General features: G+C 37.6%; 1 protein-coding gene across 1 annotated transcript in view; it reads left to right on the plus strand.

Moving 5' to 3' along the window:
* The window catches only part of LRRTM4 (leucine rich repeat transmembrane neuronal 4), a 694,038-nt gene extending 683,508 nt beyond the window's left edge, over positions 1-10,530 (plus strand). The window contains exon 3 of the mRNA XM_081101041.1: positions 9,304-10,530. Within this exon, the coding sequence (XP_080957167.1) occupies positions 9,304-9,525 (222 nt within the window). The 3' untranslated portion in view covers positions 9,526-10,530. The remainder of the gene's footprint in view (positions 1-9,303) is intronic.
* Positions 10,531-23,745: the final 13,215 nt, after the last annotated feature.

The raw sequence follows: 23,745 nt of genomic DNA on the forward strand, positions 1-23,745 counted from the left end.
CCAATTACACGCGTATTTTTTGATCTGTAATTGTCAATTGTGAATTTGGTTGACATTTCTATTACAGAGAAAGGGCGAATAGCAATATTAAAATATTTATTCTAATTAATTTCCTTTCAATGTGCACAAATTTGTGCACAAGGCCAGTAGTAATACTATAATTACTACATAATCCTATATAATAAAAGCCCAGTGACGGCATGGCGGAAAAAACAGAATGACAGGTCGACCAGTTGCTATGATGCACACTGACCACCAGGGGGCAGGCACTCAAGCAGGAGCTACCCCCTGGTAGTCCGTGTGCTACCACAGTGAGAGTGCCAGTTGGCTGACTGGGATGAGCGGCTGCTCCTGCTGCGAACCCTGGCCCAACAGGCAGGGACCCGGGCTGTGATCTTCCCAACCTCGCCCCAGGCTCCTCCTCCTCGCTCCCTGCTGCCTCCCCTGGATGCCCATAGGCTGTGCAGCGGTGCCGCCGGGCTCACAGAGCTGACCCCGGAGGCTGGGAGGCAGGTTTGTGGCCTTCGTGGGACTGAGGCCTACTCTGCCACCTCTCAGTGCTGTTGTCCCTGGGTCCAGCCCCAACCGGGTCCCCTGGAGAGGCAAGTGCTCAGGCTCCACGGAAGGTGCCAGACCAGGGAGCAGCCGTTCAGAGGGCAGGTCCACAGCCACTCGGCTGACCAGGATGAGCCACACTCCCACAGCACACTGATCCTCACAGGCCACTCCCGCCACCAGTGCACAAATCCCATGCACCAGGCCTCTAGTAAAATATAAGAAAAAACTATTTCACGTACTCACAACTGTAAACCGGCTTTTGCCACTCCTGTATTTACTACTGGCCCTTCATGGAAAAGTCTGTCAACCTTTGTGACAAATATTTTCCATACGAATGAACGAATACATAAATCAGTGAACTATCATGGCCAATTCACTTTTATATAATTACTTCTTAATGGTACACACTTCTTGGCAATAACCTAGAACATAGCACATTTTATTAAAAATATGAAACTAGTATTATTTATGCACTATTCTGCCATGCTGTTCTAAAACATATTCAATCAAAATAAAAACTTTAATTGCATTTTCTAAATGGGCTTCGCCTATTTTAGTAATTAAATATACATTGCCAAGCTTCTTTTCATTAGGATCAGCCAGTACCCTAAAAAGTTCTGTTTAAACTCTATTAAAACCAGCTTACATATCTCTTCTATCGAGTATGTGTATGTCCTTCTGTGCTTGTCATTTGGTTCTAAACGTTTACCCCAGGTATGTAATTCTGCTATTAAAAAAAATACAGAAATGCAGGAAACTCAATCACCTTCCTACTAGATAAACTTCATTTCATTTACATATTTAAAAATTTCCTTTTTTTTTTTTTTTTTTTACTGACTACCACTGCACTAGTGAACTGGATGTTTGGGAGGATTACAAAATAGCGTATATCTTCAAAATGTGATCAGTCACATTTGGATTATACAAGAAGCATGCTCTTCCATAAAACAAGTTATAAACACGATTAAATATTCAACACAAAAGTATACAAAATACTATATGAACTCATATGGAAATAGAATAAGCTACTCTGATCATTGTGGAGAAATTGAATTTGGAAGCAAAACAGCTCTACCGTTAATTCCTATTGCCTGTACCTTCTCAGTAGCAGCATTTCTGTAGCTTTTTATTTATTTCCTTTTCCAAATTTCTGAGAAGGGTTGACAAAATAAATTGGACATTGAATCTATTAGATATGCTGATAAGTTTTGGTTTTGTTTGTCTCTTTCTTTTGTATGGTTTTATTTTTAATTTTCCAGGAGAAGATGCGGACTCAAGTAATGATCATTGTCTTCTTTTATTAGGAAAGACTTGTCTTCTGTACATCATTATGTCACCGAAACTTCTATGGGTTTTGTTTTTAGAAAGGAAAGATGTGGGTTTTGAAATTTTGGTGTCTCTATTTTTTATTTAAGTATTTTGGAAGCAAATTTATGTAGAATTCACTAAAATAGGATGTTTGCTTGCAATGCACTATTGGGGAGACCTTACTCTTCAAATTCAAGGGCCAGAGCTACAGAAGGAAAGCTTTTTACAAGTTAATACTAGCTAATTAATCCAGCTCATTAGCCTAAAATCTCACTGAATGCTGAGAGTGCTGCCAATGTAATAAGCTTCCCAGCTAATGCAGTCAAAGCTAACTTCAAAGAACGGCTAGTACCTCATTCATTAACTTAATCAACTCTCTAGACACTTCATAGGCAAGGCATCTTGGTAGGAGAGCAATAAAGATGTAAGTGGATGTTGTGTTCTGTTATCCCACAACTGACTTGAACCTTAAAATCTGGACAACCATGAGTGCACAAATAGTACACATTGCCACCTTTAAATAAGAACAGAACAAGGAAAAAAATGCTACTGTGCAACTGTTGTCAGAACTTACAATGATTTGGATAGTCTCGTCAATAAAAAGACAGCATCCAGTGTATTGAGCATCAAGTATTTCACATGCCCATAAACAAAATGGGAGTGAGACAATTACCAGTTTGTACCACTGTCTTCTTGTTTTCCTTTATAGATTTTAGAAACCAAAGATCAATACATTTAATGAGTGTATTTAACAAATATTGATAGATTATTTTATATTTCTCACATTTATTACTTTTTTAGTCTTTGAAACAAAGTGGGGGAAAGATTGTTCTGGTTCTTTTTTTCAACAAATATATGAATACCTATTTTGTACCCAAACAATGTCTAGATAATGATCCTTCAGAATGCATTTTAATCCCTGGCCAGTGTGACTCAGTGGTTAGACATTGGCCTGTGCACCAAAGTGTCTCTCTAGGTCAAGGGCGGTACCTGGGCTGCAAGTTCATGGCCACCCCTTTGGGGCACATTGACTTTTAGAGAGAGGGAGAGGGTGAGGGAGAGGGAAGGAGAGACTCGTGGCTAGGGAATTATTCAAAACCCTGTCCTTTTCTTTCTTCCTTACCAGTTCTGGATACTCAAAGCTGGTGAGTGCTTCAAAGTTCTGCAAAGGACATTTTCCCAAGCCCCAAATCAGCTTTTCCTCCAGTTATATTGAACGATAAGCTAGTAAATTCCTCTTTTATTTATTTAATTTTGTTTTTTTAATGATCACATTTATTGTCACTTTTCAAAAACTATTTTATTACATAAATAATTCATTAATATATTTCAGCAAAGATTCAAGCAATATAGAAGTAGAGAGAGTAAAAGGGGTGTCCATTTTTGCACCTCTCCCACTCCCATTTTTCTCCCTTAACATAACAAACTTGGTGTATGCTTCTGGCCACTTGTGTATATCGAGGTTAATAACAAATTTTTCCTAAACATTTTTGGGCTTGGTGCTTCTTCACTTAACATTGTTTAGGTCCTTCCATGTTAGTATATATCATTGTCTTTACTGACTGCATACTTGTGATTTGACATAGAAAATTATAATTGTATTGTCATGGCTCAAAAGAACTTTGAAAAAGAAGTGTGTGATTCGCCTAGTTTTCCAGTAACTCTTTGAAAAATTAATGGCAGTTTGTAGAGCCATGCTTAAATTGCTAGTTGCTGGAAAAAAAAAATGCTCCACAAAATGAACCATAGGGCTCTTTTTTTAAAAAAATATATTTTATTGATTTTTTACAGAGAGGAAGGGAGAGGGATATAGAGTTAGAAACATCGATGAGAGAGAAACATCAATCAGCTGCCTCTTGCACAGCCCCTACTGGGGATGCGCCCACAACCAAGGCACATGCCCTTGACCAGAATTGAACCTGGGACCCTTGAGTCCGCAGGCTGACGCTCTATCCACTGAGCCAAACCAGTCAGGGCAGGGCTCTTTTTTTAACATATTTTTTTAAGCTGTAATCAGTTTGGCTCAGTGGATAGAGCGTCAGCCTGCGTACTGAAGGGTCCCAGGTTCGATTCTGGTCAAGGGCATGTACCTTGGTCATGGGCACATCCCCAGTGGGGGGTGTGCAGGAGGCAGCTGATTGATGTTTCTCTCTCATGGATGTTTCTAACTCTCTATCCCTCTCCATTCCTCTCTGTAAAAAAATCAATAAAATATATTTTTAAAATACTGTAAAAATTTTTAGTCAGAAACATCGATGAGAGAGAAACATCCATCAGCTGCCTCCTGCACACTCCCCACTGGGGACGTGCCAGCGACCAAGGTACATGCCCTTGACCGGAATCGAACCTGGGACCCTTCAGTCCGCAGGCCAACGCTCTATCCACTGAGCCAAACCGGTTAGCAGGGGTGGGCAAACTTTTTGACTCGAGGGCCACAATGGGTTCTTAAACTGGACCGGAGGGTCGGAAAAAAAGCATGGATGGAGTGTTTGTGTGAACTAATATAAATTCAAAGTAAACATCATTACATAAAAGGGTACGGTCTTTTTTTTTTTTTTTTTTAGTTTTATTCATTTCAAACGGGCTGGATCTGGCCCACAGGCCGTAGTTTGCCCATGGCTGGGTTAGGGCCATAGGGCTCTTTTAACTCATTCATTTATCTAATGTAAGTTGTAGTAATTTTAAAGAGTTTTTTTTAATTTAATGATGGAATAAACAACAAACAATAAAACAAACATCTTTATTAAAAAAAAAAACAACAACAACTTTGTTCATTTGAATGGTAAATTGGAAAGGTAGTAATCAGGGCTCCAATTTTCATCTTGATACAGAAAACAGTTGTTAACTTTTGGGTTCAAGCTATTTCTCAAAATTGTGTTTTAAAATTAGCTTTAAAACAAGTACTTTCTAAAATAGTGTCATGTGATGTTGAAAGTTTTACTTTTTAACTCACAGAAATTATGCTTAGATGCTTGGTGTTTTCTGATTAAGAAGCAAGCCTGCATTGGACAAAAAAAAATGAAATAGGCTGTTTCATTGCAGAATGGGATTAAATAATATGATTTGATACATTGGCTTAGATTTATTAATTATCTTGTGTCTCTGTAAATTATAAATGGCTTCAGATATTCAAAACTTAGAAAGGCAAAATTTATGAAAAGGCAATTGTGATTTTAATAATCTCAGTTGAGGAGTGAGGGATGAAATCAGATTTATAGGAACTGTGAATTTCACAGCTCGGTTCAATGTTTGATATGCTTTTTTGAAATGAGATGAAAAAAGCTGTGATTCTGCTTATTCAGAGCCAGCTGCATGGGTGTTTTGCTCCTGGACTCTTGTGCCTGTAATGAGCTTCTGTGAGCCCTAACGGGTGCTAGGTTCTCTACCTCAGTGACTCCACAAGGCTTTACACCCAAGAAGAAATAGACTCTACTTCTTGATAAGAAGAGCTAGAAACAATTGTGGTCATTTGTGCACAATTCTGGGGTGGAATATATAATACTTTGGAGCTGTCACAGTTGTGTGTCAAATTAGATAGAGGAAGCTGTTTGGCAATCAGTATATGAAGAGGACCCTGGTGACATTCATGTTCCTGGTTTCAGTTGTTTTTGAGACCTGTGAAACCTCCAGTATAGCTATTAAATTCTTTCTTGTGTCTATGAGTCCATTAAGTTTCCCTGTTATCCAATTAACATAAGTGATGTGAAGTTCTGTAAAATTTAATCAAGGCTCCTGAAAAAAAAAAAAAAGAACTTTATTCAAACTTGTTTACATTTTCTTATTTCCTGGCCATTCTTATCACCTATTAATAAAGTAAGTAGAATAGAGGCTGTTATATATTCATTTAGCTACTGCCCTTCATTTTTGATTAATTTTATTTCCAATAAACCAAGTGTCCATCTTAATTAAGCAATTCAACTATATTGAATTTGTCATCTGTATTTATAGGATGGTATTTTTTAAATGGTCTGAGTAGTCAGACACTACCCTTTAATTCTAAAAATTAGAGACCAAATGTCATTTAGGAAATTGAAAATCAACTTTTTATGAGTTCAATTGAAAGAACTTATATTGAAATGTGAACAATGTTCATGAAAAGTTAATAAATAAGACTAATGATAGTGCATGGTAATTTTAGAATGATTAGGCTATTAAACTACTTATACTAATGCTAATATCTTTGAGAAAAGAGTATAACAATATTGGAATTTCATGCTCATAAAAAAAACCCCTGAACTTCAAAAGCTTTTCATGATCACATATATCAAGAGCCCATTTCACAATGTTCTCACATTTATATACAGACACATTTCTCATTTTAAATATAATTATTATGGATGTGAAATTATGGGATCTGAATCAATTTGCAGACTTTTAAGCTCCACATGTTTCTCTCTAATTTTGCCCTTCCTTCCAAGATTTAAAAATTCTCTCTACCCCTGACTTCCCTCTTTGACTCACTAATGCTATGAGCCACTGTAATTGAAAGGAGTGTGTCCTTTTATACTCCCTCCAACATGTTGGAAGCAAAACATATTCTAGGGCCTAGCCCTAGGCAAAAGGTATATGGTCTTTTTAGGAAATTAGAACATATACTAAGGACTCTAAGCTTCTGAGTGCACAAAGTGGTACTGAAGCCTTGGTTAATGAACCCCTCTGTGAACCTTCCCTCCCTTGCATCTCTCTGAAGAGAAACCAGAAGACAAGAGATGGAGCACGTGTTCAGGAAAGATACTGTCACTATTGAGTAAACTAGAGTGGGAATATGCCTTTTCTGTATATTCTTTCTTTTTTTTCTTTTTTTATCTTTCTTTATTGGTTAAGGTATTACAAATGTGTCCTCATCCCCCATTAACCCCCAACCTCCCCCCCCACACACACACACACACTCATGCTCTCATCCCCCTGTTGTCCGTGTCCATTGGTTTGGCTTATATGCATGCATACACGTCCTTTGGTTGATCTCTTCCCCTTACCCCCACCCTCCTCTACTTTCCCTCTGGGGATTGATAGTCTGATCACTGTTTCTCTGTCTTTGGATCTGTCCCTGTTCATCAGTCTATGTTTTTCTCTATATTCTACAAATGAGTGAGATCATGTGGTATTTATCTTTCTCTGACTTTCTTTCTTGATAATCAGGAAATACTTTCAGAGTTATCCAAAGTTTATAGTGGTGAATAAAGTGTCATTATTATCCTCATTTTTAGAGGATTCACAGGAAACTCAGGAGAATTAAAGTGACTTTAATTAGGGATAATAATTGTTCCTCCCCTTTGTAACTGACCTCACACTTAGTTATAAAACATGGCTCTACAGAAGTTTACATGCCACTGATACCATAGTAAATAGCTCATTATTAATAAAAGGAGCAAAGGGAAGGCAAGACATTATAGGCATTTCATTTGGGAAGCTTTAGCAGGAAGCTGCAATTTTGCAGCTCCCAGTGAATCACCAGCTCATTTCCCACAAAACACAGGAGGAAGGAGTACAACACATGGGAGACAGAGGCCTGCACAGTGACGTTGGGGTGACTAGGGAAGGTGCCTGTCAGTCACTCCTGGGAACAGAAATCATTGGCCGGAATGGGTGTGGCCACTGCCAGCCCCTGAAAATGTGGTGATACATAATCTCCTAAACAAAGCGGTTTGCTTTCTTGTTGCTCTTAGGTCTCTCTTGTGGCTCTTAGCACATGGGGCTCTCTTGTTCCCTGCATTCACCAGTGTTTCCTCCACAGCCATGGCCCTGTGGACCCTATAAGCAATGGGCTGATCGACTGCAGCAGAGAACACAAGCTGAACCAGCCTGATGCTGGATTGCACTCTTCTAACATAGAATGGAAACTCTTTTTTAAAAAATATATATTTTTATTGATTTCAGAGAGGAAGGAAGAGGGAGAGAGAGATAGAAACAATCATGATGAGAGAGAATCATGGATCAGCTGCCTCCTGCAAGTCCCCCACTGGGGATCCAGCCCACAACCCGGGCATATGCCCCTGACCGGAATCGAACCTGGGACCTTTCAGTTCGCAGGCCGACCCTCTATACACTGAGCCAAATAGGCTAGGGCTGAATGGAAACTCTGGACACTGGCTCTAATTTTAGCCTGTTAGGCAACATGGGACTTATTCTTTGGTGGGACACGGGGAAATGGGACCTTGGGAGCTCAGGGAATAAAGCTTTCTATAATATTTCATCCTCCCATGCAAGTTTTAGAAAATTATTTTTCTTGGGGTATCACAAGAATTCTACTCCCATGAGCAACAGGTGGGGACGAGGACCTCTCTCCACTGGCAACACCTTTATAGAAAGTTCAATTCGATTTGAGTTCAAATGTTCATATGAATTTTAGGATAGTGTAATATATTCCCCTAGTAACTAGGGCCTAGTGAGATCCTTCCTTCATTCTACGTACCACACCCATTATCTGTAAATAAAGAGTAGCTTCCAATGCAATCAATGAGCAGTCAAGCACACAAATGAGGCCATCTTTAAGTAGTGTTTTGCTCTGCTACAGAATGAAGTCTATCGAAGAGCTGATGGAACATAGGGACCATTTGGAAAAACTTAAGAGCACATTTACAAAAATACTAAATGCACATTAAGGGGAACTTAAGGATAGGTTTGTTTTGACTGCTGGAAGGGAAACCATGATACACATGGGGACTCAGGTGGTTAATGCACTGCCCATTATTACTATACAGTACAGACCTCAGTCTCTTAGATCCTCAGAAACCACAAAGTCAGTTGATCACATAGTGCCCTACAGAATACATTTTAAGAGTGAATAAGCGAACATCTCAGATATGCTTTCAGAGCTTGCCAACTCACTTGGCTGTCGAATTCTGGCTCTTGGACTATTGTGCAAGAAACTTTACAATGTGTTTGGCCCTGCTAGAGGTTCTAAGCCCATCTCGAATACAATAGAGAAAATGGCAGTAAATTGAAGTAAAAAATAAACTGTAATCGCAAAACAGTTTATTTGAGTTCAGAGATGATGCAATATATAAACTTAAAGCTCTGCAGTGAAAGCCGACTGCTTGACATCTGAATCAATTTAATTTGAAGACAAATACCATGGTGCCTAAGATATGAAATTGTTCATTTCCATTATATTTCAACTTGAAGGACATTATTTTGCGTTGAAAATGCAGTCATGTTAACAAATGAGCTACTGGTTTTCATCTGTATGTTAACCTGATTATGCAAAGTATCTCTCTCTCTCTCTCTCTCTCTCTCGAGAGAGAGAGAGAGAGAGAGAGAGAGATATAGAATTATATAGATATATATACTAATAATCATTATTTTGTTTAATGTTCATTAATATTTGAATCAGCAGTTGATGACTTAAAGCAGCATGAAAGAGAACAAAATACAAGCCTGTGTCATCTTATCTTTCCAAAGCATTTTTACCATCCATCTTCTCTCTCTCACATCCAGGTCCCACACCATGTGAAGCCCTTGCCGTATTACAGCTACGACCAGCCGGTGATGGGGTACTGCCAGGCTCACCAGCCGCTCCACGTCAACAAGGGCTATGAAGCCGTGTCCCTGGAACAGGACGAAACCCCCGGCCTGGAGCTCAGGCGTGACCACAGCTTCATCGCCACCATCGCCAGGTCAGCAGCACCAACCATTTACCTTGAGAGATTAACAAACTAATGCAACAGCAACTCCTTTCTAGGGGACTCCATGAGCGGGGAGGGAGGGTCTTCGTCTTAAAGAAGAACGGATGTCCAACATTGCGCAATCAAGGCGGCTCATGTTCCTGGGAAGACATTTATGACCGATTGGAAAGGAAAAACAAAACTGCTGACAGAGAGCAGATGCACCTGCAACCTAACCAGGAGAACCACAGACCTTTCTTTGCTTTAAAACGTACCACAAACCAACAAACGTGCTCCTGGATGTAAATAGTAAAAGTGTTGAGTTCTTATAAAAATAGATTTCATCCTAGCTACACATAGGTTTGTTTGTATATTTGCTTTTTCTACTCTGCATGGTTCCTGGCCTGGACGACCACAGGGCGGGGAGAACCTGGGGAGGGTGGGAAGTTGGGGAAACAATACGAGTTTTCCTTGTTAGGTATGTGTAACGCTTGGACTTTTTGTTTTGATTGCTTTGTTTCATTTTTTTCCTTTAAAAATGATGTTTTTTCTTGTCTGGTTTGTTTGATTTTTATTGTTCACCTAGTCAAGTGATTCTCTTTCCGGTTCTGAACATGGGCATCAAGCTTATGTTGTACCAAAAGAAAATTTGCTTTACCACAGACCACAGATGAACAAAGTTGACCACCAGGTCTGACAGTACTGCAATGAAGATCCAATATAAGGTGTGGGAATGACGTTTCCTGACACTCGGTGTACACAGTGTGAGGAGCTTTGCTTTTTTCCTGTGTGAGAAGGCTGAAGGAGGGACCCCTGAAGACCTCCAAGAGAAATTGCCAGCAGAAACTTCCTCATGGGGACCAGGGGGTCTATGAACTACGATGGTCATGTGGTCAATGAATGAAACTGCCAAGCCAACAAATCTCTAAATACGAGATAATGTGTAACATTGATTTTTTTTAAATTATCAATTAATTTTTTGTGTAGTTTTATCAATAAAAGAAAAAAATGTTGGAAAAATAAATATATTGTTCTGTGGTTGGTACACCACAGCCCATCTAAGGTTGAGTGTTTTATCTCTATAATGTGAAACCCTTCTAGCCTGGATTAGGGCAATTCAATAAGAATGCATTGGTGTCTGTCAAGTGTCTTCTGTGTGTTCCACCATCAGGTAGAGAGACTCTATATCAGCGGTTCTCAACCTGTGGGTCGCGACCCCTTTGGCGGTCGAACGACCCTTTCACAGGGGTCGCCTAAGACCATCCTGCATATCAGATATTTACATTACGATTCATAACAGTAGCAACATTACAGTTACGAAGTGGCAATGAAAATAATTTTATGGTTGGGTTACATGAGGAACTGTATTTAAAAGGCCAGAAGGTTGAGAACCACTGGTCTATATAGTATAGACAATAAGTATGAGGTGTGGCTTATGCCCTAACTTGTTTCACAATTATTTCTTTTTCAGATTTATGATGTGATGCAAAATCATATAATAAATATGAGGTGACAGTAAGTATTCATGGAAGGGTTATGGTTGTATGATATTCTAGGAAAGAAAGAAGTGTGTGGAAATCGGTTACTATCTGAGAGAAACATAGTAATCGCTCATTTTTTAACCAGAGAGATAACTATATACACACCAGTTGAACCACTTTTACTTGACTTCGTTAGGGCTGTGATGCCAGCTTTCAGTAATTTTCTGATTCACTATGGACTTATCCTAATCTAGGCACATTTGTGTTCTTCTATTTTTAAAACAAAATGAAATTACAAGCTTATGCCATTCTTTGTTATGTCAGGTTTTGCCTTCTGAAAGGTGCTAACATGGAGTAGTTTGAGTGGGTTATCTGAAGAGCTAAGTTGATACCTGCCCTCCATTTAATTCCAAATTCTGCTAAAATAATAATGAAAGAGCCTTGTGAATACTTTTGCATCAAAGTAAACTGTCATAGAGTACGAAGCATGTTTATTTTTTCAAAGTCTTTCAGTTTTACTACTATTTTATATTATACTTGAATGTAAACTCTCAATCGATAAAATATTATTCCATATTAAAGAAAATTCTATCAAAGGAAGTTTTTTTCACATTGGAACACAGGGACTATGGCTGTCAAACTCTGATAACTTTCCTACTAATATTTACAATCAGGATTTCATTATATCTGGGTATGTGTCCTAACCATTTAAGTAGAATTAATTAATTATGAATTTATATGTTAAAATTATTTTTGGCATTATGATTTTTCTTTTAAAAATATTTGATAGCATTGAGGCAGGGCATTTTTTAGTGTCTCCCATTCCCATCTCCTTCATCTATCCAGCATCACCCATAACACCCCACTCCTGCCATAGCCAATATACTAGAAGACATACCTGAAAATGTTTGATTAAAGTTGCCTTAAGTCAACTATTTATTCTGTTTGTTATAAGCAAAGGAGTCCAAAATAGAAAACACCCTTCATATTATTTAAAACTCCATACTTGGCCAAGAGTTGTCTCAAGCCTAACACGAAATGGTGAACTACTGCAAAACAGGTGGCATTATGAAAATGCTTTGCCCTATGAAAATGAAAATTTTCAAAATAACTTTTTAAAATATATCATTTAAATATGCCAGAGTAAGTTTGCACTGAGTTTTGGAAATCTATTGATGATTAAACAACAACCAAAATAGACAAATATAACCCCCAAAACAATTTTGCTTGAGGAATCTTGGAAAAGCCCTTAATGGGAAAATTCAAGCTTGATATTGTGTGAAATGTTATGCTTCATTTCAAGACTATTCTAATTAGTCATTTGACTTTAAACTATATTTTTTATTGAAACTCTGAAAGCTTTGCACATTTGGGAGTATCATGGAGTATTTATAGAGCAAAAACATTAAAACTATGCCTGCTAGGAATTGTGAATGTGAAACATACAGATTGGAGCAGTCAATTATTCAAACATTCTGATTAATTTATTTCATAAATATCCTTAGTAATGCTGAGTTTGCTTTTACTTATTGTATCATGCAATAAGGAAATATCTAAAATCAGAAGCTTGATTAATATATGTATAAATGTAGCTGTGGTTTAAATGTTTATGCTATCATAGCTCTATTTATAATATTTCATGTATGACCTTCTAAGACTAAGGATATAAATAATAAGACTCATCAATTGAAGAATGCCAAAAACCCAAGTACTTTTAAAAATCAAAAGTAGACTATGTTACAATATTTCAAATAATTTCACTCACAATAAAGCTGTGTGAGGGGAAGGAGGGCTCCAGGAGGAGGCCCTGGCATCTATTATTGGCCTTCATGCCACACTTATATCAGTAACTTGAGTGCAGATAAGGCAGATGTACATAACAAAGTGACTCATGTCATGAGAAATGGAAGAAAATGTAACATTCCAATCTGGAAACCTTTCTATTTTATGAGCAAATCCATAAGTGCGAATTGAATTTGGGAATTTTGGTTGTCAGCTTATTATTAATAATATAGCAAGATGACCAAAGAAAAAAAATCATAGAAATGCCCCAAATAAGGAATGTTATTATTTGAATCTACCTTTACTGGTCAAACCGCACCTGGACTTCAGTATCAGTGTCATACCTCCAAGGGGAGATCTATAAGAATAGTAGCCAGAATATTGGAAATTACTCAATCTGTAGCATACATCCCTGCTTCACAGATCCATGATTGTCACGCAGTGTTGGTAATTGTTTGTTTTTTAATTTATCAATTATAGTTTGGATTCAACATTATTTTGTGTTAGTTTTACATGTACAGCATAATAGTTAGACAATCATCTACTTTACAAATTGTTCCCCTCAATATTCCAGGTACCCACCTGGCACTGTATGCACCTATTATAATATTGTTGACTATATTCCCTGTCCTGTACTTTAAATCTCCATGACCATTTTGTAACTTCCAATTAATGCTTCTAATCCCTTTACCTTTTTGATAACGGATTATTTAATTGAGGAATGCAAAGCTCTTGGGGCAATGGCCTGTATAGGTCCTTGTCAAGCTCCTCATTTCTGTGGACTTCCTAATTTCTAAAGCCTCATGGCCTCCCATTTTATATAGCCTTTAATGGACTTTCATTCAGAAAATATAACCAGTCCAAGTTCAGAAATTCGGGTTATCTGAGCTTTAATTTCTCTCGTCCCACGTGCATGTCTATAGTGACAGGGCACAGCATTGTTCCTGTAATAAAATTCAGTAACTGCCTCCTGTTTTGTTCCCTGAAGAGCTGAGCTCCTCCTGCCTTTATCCTGGTTCTTCCAAGGCTGGCCACCATCTTTCTCTTGCCCATATTACCAGGCGCCTGATTTCTTCCCATAAATCCCAGTCATGGGTTACCAAACCTGCTCTGCTTAGGTCTAAATAATACTCTGCTCCTCCAACACCCAGTCTGCCCTGCTAGGCCAGCCTTGATTCCATTTGTAGTAACTTTCTGGCAAGTACCCTATTATTTTCATAGTTTGCTCTGCTGCCTAGCAACTTGACTTCCCGTCCTCTGTTGCTGAGCTTGCACTATTCTAGGAGTACAATCCAGCTTCAAAAAGGCCTGTTCTGCACATTTGAAATCTGGGTTTCCATAATGGAAGATCAGTGATCTGGTGCTTAGACCCTCAAATGTTAGCATATAGGACAATTACCCTAAATGTTTGTTGTTTTTTTTTTTTAAATGTATGTGTGGGGCCCATCCCTAGTGTTTCTGATGCGGTAGGTTTGAGGTGGAGTCTGAGAATGTTCATGCCTAGTAAGTCTCCAGTGGATGCTGATGCTGCTGGAATGTGGACCACAAGTTGGAAATCATTTCCATAGAGAATAGCTATTTATATCCCTCATAGGTTAATGACTCTGCCCAGGGACTCAAAGTTTATATTCCATATTGACAGGATTTAATGCCAAATGAAGCTTTAGGATTTAATGTTAAATGAAGCTTTAAAATAAGCATTGATTAAAGATAAGAAGAAGTAGCAACCTACAGAAAAAAGAAAGACAAGTAGAAGTGTTATACAATCATGCAGCTTGCAAGGCCCATGACTTTATGTACAGAACATTTTGTAAAATGTGCTGCATAACACTATTAGAATATGTTTTCTGTGAAAGAAAAGAAGCAAAAAAAAAAATAAATAAACATCAGCCACAACAACAACAGAAGTTTCTATGATCAAATTTAATTTGTAATATATTGCTTAAGACATATTCCCTTTGGAAGTTCACAAAGCACTTTAACATTTAAAGGTTATCAGAAATAGTGTAGTTGAGAAACCGATTTCACTTTGTTTAACCCTGAATTTTCTAAATGTGTTCAAGCATAATACCCTTCCTCAATTTACTACCTAACACATTCCTGCAGGACTAATGTTCTGTAGAGCTCACCTGGAAAATGCTCATTTAAAGAATGCTCTTCCCCTGGCCATCAAGAAAAGCATGTACCTTTGCAAAAAGCTATTTCCATATTTACAAATGACATAATGTACTCTTCTGAGATGCATGAAGGCTTGTTTTTAAATCAAGGGCTCAATGTATTTTAATCTCTCTAATAATAAAGCCAATGTCACATTTGCTGGATTAAATGAGAGTGAATAATTAAAATGATAGGGACCTGGTATCATGAATAGAAAATAGATCTCTCCATATATGACATTTTTTTTCCTTAGAGGAAATTAGGTCCATTGTTTCTACTGTGTAAAGCATTGTAGCATCATAATAAGTCAACAAAGAGCACATAGAAATGTAAGCAACCTTATAATCTGAGTTGACAAGCTCCTGATCAGTCAATGGCCTCAGGTGATGTCATTCATTCATCTGTGTTTCCTGGGCCTGAGGGTCCCCTCAGACAGGTAAGAAAAAAGCTATGCGAAGGACAGAGGAGAAAACCAAACTCACTTGGCTCACACTAAGTCATTTTGGTATAAGATCCGGGCAATTGATTGCAATGTCAGAATGGATTTTAGACTTTCTATATTCATTATGGCTTGTTTTTAAAAATGATATAAGAATAAAAATGAGATTAGATATAAGCTTGGATTTCATATGAATTAAGAAAGTTGCCTTATAGCAATAATTAATAACTGTATGATGGAAATTCCCTGGGATCAAAAATATTCATATTAGCAATGGCTGGATGGCTCAGTTGGTTGGATCATCATCCTGTACACCAAAAGGTTGTGGGTTAAATACCCTGGTCATGGCACATGTTTCTCTCTCTCTCTCTCTCTCTCTCTCTCTCTCTCTCTCTCTCTCTCTCTCTTCCTTCCTGTCTCTAAAATCAATTTTTTTAAAAAAAACATATCCTCAGGTGAGAATTTAAAAAATTCATATTATCTAAATTCTTGAGTGGGACTATACCCTTTTAGGGGAAAATACATTTGCTATTAGACAATGGAGGGAATCTAATGGAAGATGACTGAAGAGTGGCTTAAACAGACAGTATTTTACTCTGCTCAAACTGCCATAACAAAATACCGTAGACTGGGTGTTTTAAACAGCAGAAATTTATTTTCTTAAAGTTCTGGAGTCTGCAAAGTCGGGGTTTGGTATCTGGTGGGAGGTCTCTTCCCAGCTTGCAGATCACTACCTTCTCTCTATATCCTTAGGTGGCAGACAGAGAAAGTGTACTTTCTAGTGCCCCTGCTTATAAGAAAGACACTAATCCTATCAGATCAGGGCCCCACCCTTATGATCTCATTTAGACTTAATTACCTTCTAATAGGCCTGAACTCCAAATACAGTCAATCACACTAGGGGTTTAGGGTTCAGTATCTGAATTTGGGGGGAACACAATTCAGTCCAGACAGGCAACCAGAAAAACAAAACAACAACAAACAAGCAAACAGTTGCAGGATTCCTACAAGAGTAACCCAAATGATTTTATGTGGGGGAGGGGAGGAGGGTCACGGTGCGGGGGAGGGGGGAGGGAGGAGGGAGTAGAGAAAAGAGCCAGCTTATTCTATCAGAAGAATGCTTGAGGAAAAAACAGACTAGTTGGAATTTCAAGTGGGTATGCACTCCGAATACATTTATAAGGGGATATAATATGGTTCACTTTGTATTAGTGGCATGGGGTACTAAAAATATCGCTTAATAAGGTCATCAAAGAAGTTAATTAAATAAGTTTTATGCAGCATTTTAGTGTTTTTAAGTAGATCCATTACTTAGAAAAAAGAAAACATTTCCCAAACTGGTTTTACACTAGTCCCATGATGTGCTTTGGCCAAAAGGATTCCAAGGTCAGATAACCCTAAGGAAACCTGCATATTTTATCCACCCTCTTAAATATATTCAGTGCTCATTAATATAGTAAAAGGTTTCCAAGTTCCTATAGCAAAGAAGCTATTTGAATTCAGCATTTCCCAGTGCTGTTGGATTATGAAATGTCCCTTAGTGAAATCACAACTATTGTGTTCGTTTTCAACAGAGTACATTTAGGAAGACATTATATGCCCAACTAGGGTTATGTGATGGACTGTATGAAGAGCTCACCTATGTGATGAAGTGCTAACCTAGCGAAGAGAAATAAGAGTGTTTAGCATGGCTATAGAGTTCTTTTTTAAAAATCCTCAACAGAGGATATTTTCCCATTGATTATTAGAGAGAGTAGAAGAGAGAGGGAAAGACAGAGAAATATCAATGTGAGAAAAACATATTGATTGGTTGCCTCCAGCACATGCCTCCAGGGCCCAGGCCAGGGAGGAGCCTGCAACCAAGGTACGTGCCCTTGGCCTGAATCAAAACTGGGACCCTTTGCTCTGCAGGCCAACACTCTATCCACTGAGCAAAACTGGCTAGGGCTGTAGAGTTCTAATACCTACAAATGTAGGTACTTTCTATAAGATACACCACTTTACGAATGTATTGGATTTTTTATCAAAAGTAAATATTTAGAGCTTTTAATCAGAATTATTACCCAAACAATGCCTAGAGTAACAATTTCTACATAAGTTGAGCAGCTCAGTTCTCCATATTTTATCATGGTTTGAAGGAAACTAGGATACTATATTCACTTACACCTTGAAATTCACCACAGTATGATGAATAGAGTATTGAGATGCTGGAAATAATAACAAAATTGTGGAATACACTGGAGAACTTTAGAATAAGGAAGAGATTCAGTTGTGGCAAAACATTCCTGTCTTCCATGATTGAAATGATTGCAATAAAAAGTGGAAGTGCACTTGCTCCCTTTTCCAAATGTAAAACAAGTCAGAATGGATAGTACCAGATGGCAGATTTTAGTTAAATGTACTCATTCTTTCAATAAGTATTTAATAAGCACTTCTTTTGTACCAGCCACTCATGTTGCTTTATTAGAGATTACAGTATCCCCAAGGGTATTTTATGGACAAGAAAATTATCTATTGTATTCCATGCCTAAAGTGCTAAAATAAAGAATGGGTAGAATTGACACACATGCTAAAGTAACATATAGGCAAGAATGGAAGTAGTATGCTGAGGGTTAGTGAGATGGAAAGAGTATTCTAAGGAGTGCAACAATCAACCCAAAGATAAAAAGAAGATGGTAGTTTTAAGGAGCCAGAATATAATACACAAGGGAAAATGTGGTACAAAGTTAAGCTGGAAAGGTAAGCAGAGCCCAGATCATGCATTTGGAGGCAGCTATGCAAAGGAGTACAGGCTTTAGCTTAAGGAGTTTACAATGAGTGGCCAGATTATTATGACCACCTGACGTTTGTAGGCAAATTAGCTATAATTTCGCACTGAAGTTGCTAGAGGGCCAGATCATTATGTTGTCCGAATAGCACAACATACCTAAGTACCATTGCTGATCAAGTTCACCCTATCATGTTGATGGCATATCCCAATGGAGATGGATTCTTCTTCCAACAAGACAATGCGCCATGCCACGGTGCTCGGATTGTGCAGGAGTAGTTTCAAGAACATGAGGGAGACTTTACCTTGCTTAGGTGGCCCCCACAATCACCAGATCTCAATCCAATTGAGCATTTGTGGGACAAAGTTAAAAGAGCCATCAGGCAGCTGGTTCCACAAGCATCAAATCTCACAGAACTGGACAGTGCTATTCATCAGGCATGGTGTCAGATTCCTCGCATCACCTTTCAACATCTCGTGGAGTCACTGCCAAGAAGAATCACTGCAGTATTGAAGGCAAAAGGTGGCCCAACGAAGTACTGATGGGGTGGTCATAATAATCTGGCCGGTCATAATAATCTGGCTACTCAGTGCATACTATCAGCAACCAGGGAGTCATAGATGCATCTTAATGAAAGTACTGCACATATCATTTTGGCTTGGTAGGAGGACTGTATATAGGAAGACTGATCAGAACCCTAGAGACCAGTTAGGAGTCCACTGCAATATAGCACTTATAGGAAGATGATGCAGGTTTTATCTAGGAAAATTCCAGTAGGAATTACAAGCAGAAAATAATTACAATAATAGTTAAGATTTACTGAGTGCTTATTATATATCATGCACAGTTCCAATAATGTCACATTTAACAACCCACAACAAGTATATTTGAAGTAAATATACTACTTATTGTTGTTAGTTTCACTTTATAGATAACAATGCCAGGAATGGAGAGGTTAAAGTATTAAGTCATAGTACCAGTATTCAAAGGCAGGAAATCTCTTCAAGAAAGAGGGTCTCTGAGCACTTCTGCTCTATGGCTTCTTAAAATTTTACATGAGAGCTATTTAGGATGTAAAAACAGCAGGACTCTGCAAATGGAAGCAGGAAAAGTTTGAGGACGTGGGAGGTACTGAGCATAGTGCCCATATTTCTGGTTTGAGCAATGAAGACCATGTTGATATTATCATCTGCTATAGCAGGCACAAGAGGGATGACCTGTTTTGCTGTAGAAAATGATGAATTCTATTATGGATATATTAACTCTTAAGACTATTATGGAGATGTTGACTGGTGCCATTCAGGGGCCAGTGAGATAGGTAGATGTAAAATTAAGAATGATGATAGGACCATATACACTAGAATTTGATGTTGAATTCATGGGAATTACATAAATTAATCATGAACTGTGTGTAGATTGAAAAAGGAGGGGGGACCACACCAGAACCCTTGATAATAGCAAAAGTGCCATCAAAGGAGAATCAAAATGATTACCTAGAAAATTGTCAGGAAAACAAGAAGTATAGGTTTTTCTGTTTGATTGTTTTTTAAGCCAAAGGAAGATAGAATTTTCCAACTTCGACAAATAACAGAAAGACCTGTCTTGGTAAGTAGTGAAAACTTGTCACTGGAAGTATTAACAAGGATATCTGATGTCCAACTTCAGAGACAACGTACAAAGTAGTTTGTATTGGTTAGGAGTTTGAACTAGATGACACCTTGGTTCCTTCTAACTCTATGATCTTATGATTTTCACATTTTTCCTATAGCTGAAATGATATACATGCCCAGAGCCTGAAACTGTGCATTGACTGTCAGTAGTTGAGATGAAAAACATATCCTGGAGTTCATTTTTTTCAGTTTCAGTTTATATCAGTTTTAATTTTGCATTCAGATATTATTTTTCATGAGGCATATTGTTTGTCAAACGTTTCAATCTCTAAATTGAATAATGAGTGACTGGAGAACTTTTATGATACTTATACCAAATTGCCTATGAATTACTCAAATGTTTTCAAATTGCCAAGACTACAGAGACTGGCATATGTACAGTAGTGAAACAATAAACATTTGTTAGAAAATGAATAAATAAGACAAATCCATGGCATCACTTTTTAAAATTAGTTTGAAATTAGTGTGAGGATACTCTTTCTTAACATAAATCTTTTTAACTTTCTTTTTTTATTTAAATCATTTATTCTTTTTAAAAAGATTTTTTAAAATTGAGTTTAAGAGAAAGAGGAAGGGAGAGAGAGAGAGAAATCAATATGAGAGAAAAACATCATTGGGCTGCCTCCTGCATGTCCTCTACCAGAGATCAAGCCCACAACTTGGGCTTGTGCCTTGACCAGGAATTGAACCAGCAACCTGTTATGGCACTGGATGACTCCCAACCAACTGAATCACACTGGCTAAGGCCATTGTTAATTTTTCAGTTACAGTTGACATACAATATTAGTTTCAGGTGTACACCCCAGTGATTAGACATTATGTAATTTACTAAGTGGTCATCCTGATAAATCTTGTACCACTCTGATACCATACATAGTTATTATAATATTATTGACTATATTTCCTATGCTGTACTTTACATCCCCATGAATATTCTGTAACTGCTACTTTGTACTTCTTAATCCTTTCACCTTTATCACCCATCCCTCCAACCCCCTCCCAAAATGTTCTCTGTATTTATGAATCTGTTTATGTTCTGCTTGTTTATATATTTTGTTTTTAAATTCAATTGTTGATAGATATGTATTTATTGCCATTTTATTGTTCATATATTTTATCTTTTTTCTCCCTTCTTTTTCTTAAAAAAAAAAACGCTTTAACATTCATGTAACACTGGTTTGGTGGTGATGAACTCCTTTAGCTTTTTCTTCTCTGGGAAGCTATTTATATGTTCTTTGATTTTTAAATGATAGCTCTGCTGAGTAGAATAAGCTTGGTTTAGGTCCCTGTTTGCATCACTTTGACTATTTTATGCCACTCCCTTATGGCCTGAAAAGTTTTTGTTGAGAAATTAGCTGACAGTCTAATGGGCACTCCCTTGTAGGTAACTAACTGCTTTTCTCTTCCTACTTTTAAGATTATCTGTCTTTAACCTTTGGCATTTTAATTATGATGTGTCTTGGGGTAGGCCTCTTTGGGTTCATCATGGATTTTTTAAATTTTCTAGGTGCAGAATGCATTCTAATATTTATTCCATGGATGGTTTTTACCCCAAGGACAATCAATGACCTTCGCAGAAACAGAATACATGAGTAGTCTCATAATTTTTACTTCTTAATATTAAATTTCTACGTTTGTTATAAGTTACAAAGATTGCCTAAGGAATCTTCTCAGGTCATACAAATTAAATTGTCCATTCTTTCCCCCTGAACAGTGTGTCTCAGCTAGTTGGTCATCATCCCATGCACAGAAAGGTTGCTGGTTTAATTCCTAGTCAGGGCATTTGCCCAGATTATAGGTTCAATCCCCAGTAGGTGGTATGCAGGAAGGAGTCAATGGATGTTTCCCTTCTCACATCAATGTTATTTTTCTCTCCCTCTCCCTTTCTATTTCTCTCTAAAAATCAATACAAGAATCTTTAAAAAATTAAGCCTACTATTACCATCATATATAGCTATAAAATATTATAAAGATTCCCCAAGATTGTGAATAAAATAAAGATGACCACAGTGACTACTTTAAAAAAAATAAGTAAATGAAAATTTCCAATTCTTATTAATATTACAATTTCCCTTTCCCCCATGCAACTTTAAAATGTTGAGAAAGAGTAAAATAAGCTGTTATTTGTATAATGAGACTGAAAAAAAAATAGGACAGGTCCAGGAAAATTACCTTAAATACTGACTCCATTTTGATGTTCTACTGCTGGTAGCTTTGAAATTTCACCACTCCCCTTCTTCTTTCTGCTCCACACCTGGGTAAGCTGATCAGAAAATCTGAGAACTACCTTCCTTGAAACCAGTGGCAACCCACACTCCACCTCCAACTCTTAGCTACCATAAATCCCAAGCTAGTCTTCTTTCCCTGCTCTCTCAATACCATTTTTGAACCAGCTTGGGAGCATGCTCTATTCTCTCCAGAAAATGTTATTATGTGACTAATAAACCTTTTCATACCCTCTTGCTGCAGGTGAGATGTCATCAGTCTCAATATCCAAGCCAAAGCAAAAACCCAAGTAAAATGAGCATCACTGTAGGTGACTAAGACTTCTGAGACCCTCCTGAGGGCCATAAATTATCTGACTAATATTTAACACAAATTTCCATGACAGCACTTAGTAAGGGTCATGTTCTTTTTTATAGTATATTACATAATCAATATTTTTCTCCTTTCAGAAAAAAAGTGATTCTCATTTGTCTCCCCTGCTTTATGCTTCATTGGTAAATTTATGTTTTTCAACTAATATATCCAAGTCTTCTTTCTCTTGGTAGGTAAAACAGATTCATGGACATATGGACAAGAGAAGCCTGACTTTGCAGATTTTCAACTTGTACAAAGTGGCTTGTATTAGTTGGGAGTTTGAACTAAATGACACCTTGATTCTTTCTAACTACAAGATTTTATGATTTGGTACATTTTCCATTATAGGTGACATGATATTCATTCCCAAAGTCCCAAACCGTGTGCTGATTTTCAGTAGAGATGATAAAACTATCCTGGAGTTCATTTTCTGCTCTATCAACTCTAACTAGCCTTCTATACTCTGTGAAGAAATTTATGAAATCTTGACTAGCTGCTTCATGTATGAAGCCATTTTTCTGTTCAAGTATATATTTTTAAGAGCCTTTGGTCACTCATTTAGCTCTTCATATGTTTCCCAGAGTACTGTGGTAGAGACGATGCTATGTGTTACCTACATCATCTTCCCCTCCTGTAGAATCCTGAAAAACTACAGTTCCAAGTACTCCTGATGGTTAGATGTGGCCCAATCTAGATGGTTAGATTGGGTTCTTGCTGGTATAAAAGTGAGTCAAAGTGATCTTGTTATTTCCAACCTGAGACACTTGAGAACAGATGGAAATTCTCCATTCTGTCTTTTTCCTGATCATGTAGCTATTGAAAAAATCCTGGCTTTCTGAGTTACCCATAAGAAAAAGGTTTCATATGCAGCTAGCAGAACACACACTTAACAATGCTCGTAATTAGAATCTTGTACAAAGCCACTGATATTTCATAGGTTCTGTGATTGCTGCAAACCAGCTTAGTATGGCTAACACACACACCAAAATGCGCAGAAACAACAATTACTTTATCAAGTAAATACAAGATCTCTATGACCTTGAAATGTCTTTAGCCAGATCCTTTGTGTCAAATTAAACAAATCCTAAATGTCTTTGCATCCACTAATGTAGTATTTTTAAATGTTTTCAACAATACATTTTTTTTTTTTATTTTCTGCCCTCAAATCTCTTGATTGCTCTCACCTATTTCAAGGTCTCTCTCTCTCTCTCTCTCTCTCTCTCTCTCTCTCTCTCTCTCTCTCTCTCTCTCCCTCTCTCTCTTCTTTAAAGCTCTTTACCTTTTATATTTATCATCCATGTTACCTTCTCAAAGAAAATCTTGCCTTTTAGCATCTACTTTCTTAATGAATACATCAAAAGGGGCAGGAAACAGGTATCCTTGCCAGGGCATTAGAAA

This window comes from Myotis nattereri (genome assembly GCF_964212035.1).
Source record: "Myotis nattereri genome assembly, chromosome: 10".
NCBI lineage: Eukaryota > Metazoa > Chordata > Mammalia > Chiroptera > Vespertilionidae > Myotis > Myotis nattereri.